This window comes from Limulus polyphemus, unplaced genomic scaffold, assembly GCF_000517525.1.
Source record: "Limulus polyphemus unplaced genomic scaffold, Limulus_polyphemus-2.1.2 Scaffold9588, whole genome shotgun sequence".
Lineage (NCBI taxonomy): Eukaryota > Metazoa > Arthropoda > Merostomata > Xiphosura > Limulidae > Limulus > Limulus polyphemus.
In genome coordinates this window covers 19987-24849 of record NW_013675198.1, presented here as the reverse complement: position 1 = coordinate 24849, position 4863 = coordinate 19987, and the positions used below count along the sequence as shown (strand labels likewise).

The 4863-nt window shown below is 36.1% G+C and overlaps 1 protein-coding gene across 1 annotated transcript in view; it reads left to right on the top strand.

Annotated features, from left to right (window-relative positions):
• Positions 1 to 827: 827 nt before the first annotated feature.
• Positions 828 to 4863, top strand: part of LOC106475991 (V-type proton ATPase 16 kDa proteolipid subunit-like) — a gene marked incomplete at its 3' end in the record, with an annotated part of 7041 nt that continues 3005 nt past the window's right edge. Inside the window, exon 1 of the mRNA XM_013936666.2 lies at positions 828 to 1085. Coding sequence (XP_013792120.2) covers positions 1004 to 1085 — 82 coding nt within the window. The remainder of the gene's footprint in view (positions 1086 to 4863) is intronic.

Below are 4863 nucleotides of genomic sequence, written 5' to 3'. Positions count from 1 at the left end.
TATATACAAGAATACCGCACATCCAGTAAGCACTCGAGCATTCACGAACCTTCGAGAATATCATGACGTGTTACTAGCGTCACGTGACTTCCGCTGTCGTAACAATACATAACGTGTAGTTTTGAATAATGTTCTCCCCAGCGGTAAAGGGTATTACCTACATTAGAAAACAGCAAAAGAACAAAGGTAACTTGAAGCAAGCTCAACTTAACGGCTTTCTCGATCATGTGTTATATGAAGTCTGCAAATATTGAGAACAAAAAATTACTTTAGAATACATATCTAATACTACAAGAAAAGAGAAACGCATAGTATATTCATATACCACAATACATCAGCTGAAAGTCGAGTGCTCAAACAAGAATCTATGTGAATATTTTAATATATTTAACCCTTAGTCTCATATACATGCCCCCAGTGGCACAGCGGTACGTCTGCGGACTTATACTGCTTGAAACCGGGTTTCGATACCCGTGGTGGGCAGAGCACAGATAGCCCTTTGTGTAGCTTTGTGCTTAATAATAAACAACAACAAATCTTATATACATGAGTAATGTTAAATTTCAACATTATTAATAGCTATTGTTATGTATGGGGAGATATACAATTTCACATACTAACAAATTTTAATAAATACTGAAAATAATATAAAAGACGTAAAAAAACGCAACTAATTTTTCTAGATATTTCACATTATTTCCATACTTCTAGTTTATTACAAAATAGGGTGTTAATAAAAATCTAAAACAAAATTAATTAGTCTTTTCAAAATTTTTAGCGTTTCATATGTGAATTAATTTTTTTAAACTCGAAAACGCCTGCTATGCAGATCACATGCTTTTCGCCTTAAGCGACGGGTTTAATCACACGTATCGCGAGACCCGTACTTCTCCAATCACAAGCATTAGAACCAGATTAGTGAGTTTTGTACGTTTCGCAAGTGTAGTTTAAGTTTAACTTAAGCGTATTTTCCTTTGACCCGAGCTATTCAGCCTCAAAGAAAATGACTGGACTAACTGAAGAAACTCCCATATATGGACCTTTTTTTGGTGTCATGGGATCCACAGCAGCAATGGTTTTTAGCGGTAAGTTACAATATATTGTACAACTACAAGTTGTAGAACTTAGTAGTAATATTAACAAGTATAAACCGAGTAATAATACTACCCAGTTTTAGGTTACAACTAGAACTTAGAGTTAGAAGAGTAAATATATTTTGTATTACAAGTTAGGTACATTATTTAAAGTACTTTGAACCCTCTTTACTTTAATACAGAAAATGAGTGTGATCGGCAATATGGATTATTCACAATCCGAATGTTTTCTCGTATACAGTAGACAAATCTTCACAATGAGAAATTTCATCAGTAATTCGTATATTCACTTTCTGAATTCAACCAACTATTTCTTATAACAAGCATGCTCGGTAAGAGGTCTAACGCACTTGAGTCTCCCAGGTTTAGTTTAACAGACCTTAAAACCCGACAAGGGAAGTGCATGAATTCGGTAATGATGCCACGAGAGTCAAGTAGGGGTCGATCCAAACTGGTAAGTAGGTGATAATTACTGTCCTCCACAAAAAATTACACTAATTAGTGGTCATTGGTTTCAGACAGTTTTTCTGAGAACAGTAGGTATCTAAAGGTCATCAGTGATTTAGTTTAGCACTATAGCAGTTTTGAAGTTATGGTGGATGGTATAATCAGATCATTCAAAGCTTACTACTGTCGTCAGCTGATTAGAAACCACAGAATGTGCTGAAAATAAGTATCCATAAACTGTAAATCTCCATGGGACTTTACAAATGGTTTTACATGGCCCAGTATTATTATGGAGTTTATCAGAAACTGTTAAGATGTGAGAAGTTTTTAATAAGATTGCTTCTGGAATTCATATTTTAATCCTAAACATCAATGATGCTGTGTTGTCTGATCAGTGGCTTAACAATGACTCTGCAAATCCAACTGATCAAGAGTTGTGGAAATGATGGTGTAACGTGTTATCTGCTGAGAAGCTTCAAAAGCAGACTGTGATTACATCCTTCTTTGGAAAGTGATTTTTTTGTGTGTGTTTTACCAATACTATGTGTTTCATATTTGTAAAAGATCATTGATATAAACAAAGTAATGACTTGCGTGAAGATAATGAAATGCTAATTTGATTATGTAATTTGTATAGTTATTAACAACATACAAAATAATAAACTTGTAAGTTTATTATAAATACACTTGTTTTGTTTTTTACCTACACTATTAAATGTGTCCATTATATTTAATGTGACTGATTTGATTATCTGAGTTTTTTGATAATCTGAACAGGTTAGTTCATCACATGTGCATTCAGATGAACGAGGTTTACCCTAAAAGTCATTCTGATATGTCACACTTTTTAGCAGGATTTGTTAATGAAAAGGGCCAAGCACAGAGAAGTAGTTAATGAGTGGAGATACGTGTGTGTAAGTGTGTCCCATAAAAAGGGCCAAGCACAGAAAAGTTAATGAATGAAGCTGTGGTGTGTCTGTCCTATGAAAAGGGCCAATCATAGAGAAGTAGTTAATGAGTGGAGCTGTGGTGTGTGTCCCATGAAAAGGGTCAATCACAGAGAAGTAGTTAATAAGCAAAGCTGTGGTGTGTGTCCCATGAAAAGGGCCAAGCACAGAGAAGTAGTTAATGAGTAAAGCTGTGGTGTGTGTCCCATGAAAAGGGCCAATCACAGAGAAGTAGTTAATGACTGGAGCCGTGGTGTGTGTCTCATGAAAAGGGCCAAGCACAGAGAAGTAGTTAATGAGTGGAGCTGTGGTGCGTGTCCCATGAAAAGGGCCCAGCACAGAGAAGTAGTTAATGAGTGGAGCTGTGGTGTGTGTCCCATGAAAAGGGCCAAGCACAGAGAAGTAGTTAATGACTGGAGCTGTGGTGTGTGTCCCATGAAAAGGGCCAAGCACAGAGAAGTAGTTAATGAGTAGAGCTGTGGTGTCCCATGAAAAGGGCCCAGCACAGAGAAGTAGTTAATGAGTGGACTATGGTGTGTGTCCCATGAAAAGGGCCTAGCACAGAGAAGTAGTTAATGAGTGGAGCTGTGGTGCGTGTCCATGAAACGGGCCCAGCACAGAGAAGTAGTTAATGAGTAAAGCTGTGGTGTGTGTCCCATGAAAAGGGCCCAGCACAGAGAAGTAGTTAATGAGTGGAGCTGTGGTGTGTGTCCTATGAAACGGGCCCAGCACAGAGAAGTAGTTAATGAGTGGAGCTGTGGTGTGTGTCCCTATGAAAACGGGCCCAGCACAGAGAAGTAGTTAATGAGTAGAGCTGTGGTGTGTGTGTCCCATTATAGGGGGTGATTAATTTCAAAGAATTTCCATAGCAACAATTACTACATAAAACTGTGTAGCAGTTAGAAAATTTTCATTGCACTGCACCAGCGTATAGGTAGAATGCATCTTCAGATACTTGCTATATAGAAATAAAAAAACACTGAATCAAATTATTTGAATCATGAAGAAAACATTGAAAAGACTATTTATTTTCTGTTAAAACATTTTAATACTATACTTGGTATTTATATGAATTCATAACCTTGAAAATGCTCCTACGCCATGCCTCTCCTCACTAGGCCTATTTATATAATTATTTTTCTATCCAAAATAGAAATCAGACCTTGTTCCAAAGTAATTATAAAACATAATTTAGGGCTAAGTCCTTAAAAACATGTTTAATTTTATCCAGCAATGTCACCACCAAACTGTCAATTGCTTATCTTTATGAACAGTTTGAAGAGAATCATACAAATTACATATGTGTATATAACTTAAGGACAACAAGGGACCTGTTGATCTATCTAGACCATCCAATCTACTATACAAGACTCTAAAATTAAACACTAAAAGCCAGCTCTTATTATTCAGTTATTCATCAAGCCTTCCTTTAAACTCCCTACCACATCTGAAGGCAGTCTATTCAAAAGGCCCAAAACTAAACATAGTACTCCAAATGTGGCCTAACCAGTGACCAATACAATGGCATTATAATATATTCAGTATTTCTATAGGTAAAACACAAAATCCTGTTTTCCCTGCCATTAGCAACAGCACTTTGCTTAGATGGCTTAAGAGACTGATCAACTAGAAAGGTCCTTTTTCTTCCATAACATTGTTAAGGTTATTGCATCAAACTGTGCTCATACTTTAAATTTTGATATGCCACATGCATTACCTTGCATTCAGTATATTTAAAAGCCACCTGGCTTTTATTTGTTTTTCTCGCAAACAGCAGCATCCACCTCAGAGGCAACAACACCCAGAACTGTAATATAATCACCAAACTTGAATAATTGATTGACCATTCCATTGTCATTGATGTTAATAAAATGTGTTCTGAAAATCCAAATACACCAACCTCACACCCATACTCTCATCTACATAAGCAATCATCTTTTCAAAGAATGTCAAAAGATCAATAAGGCAAGATATCCCCCTAGTAAAACCATGTTGACTCTCCAACAAAATTTTAAACTTGGTCGTAACTGTGCAAAGCATCTTTTATCAGACTTTCAAAAGCTTTTCCCACTACTCATGTAAGGCCTAATAAACCCTTAATTACTAGGGTGGTTTTTATCACCTCCATGAAAAGAAGATTAACCCTTTCGATATGGGTCACAGGTGAAAGGCCATGTTATCTCGTTTGTTGACTCGCATTCAAAATTTTATTGAACTACTATTTCGTGAATTTATGTATTGGTATCAAACTGTAGATTATAATTCACATTTTAAACTATATATCACTCAATTTGTTAATTTAAAAGTAAATATTAAAAACACAGATAAACATCAACCTTGTGTGTCACGTGGTATGTTGAATGCAGCACTGGTTC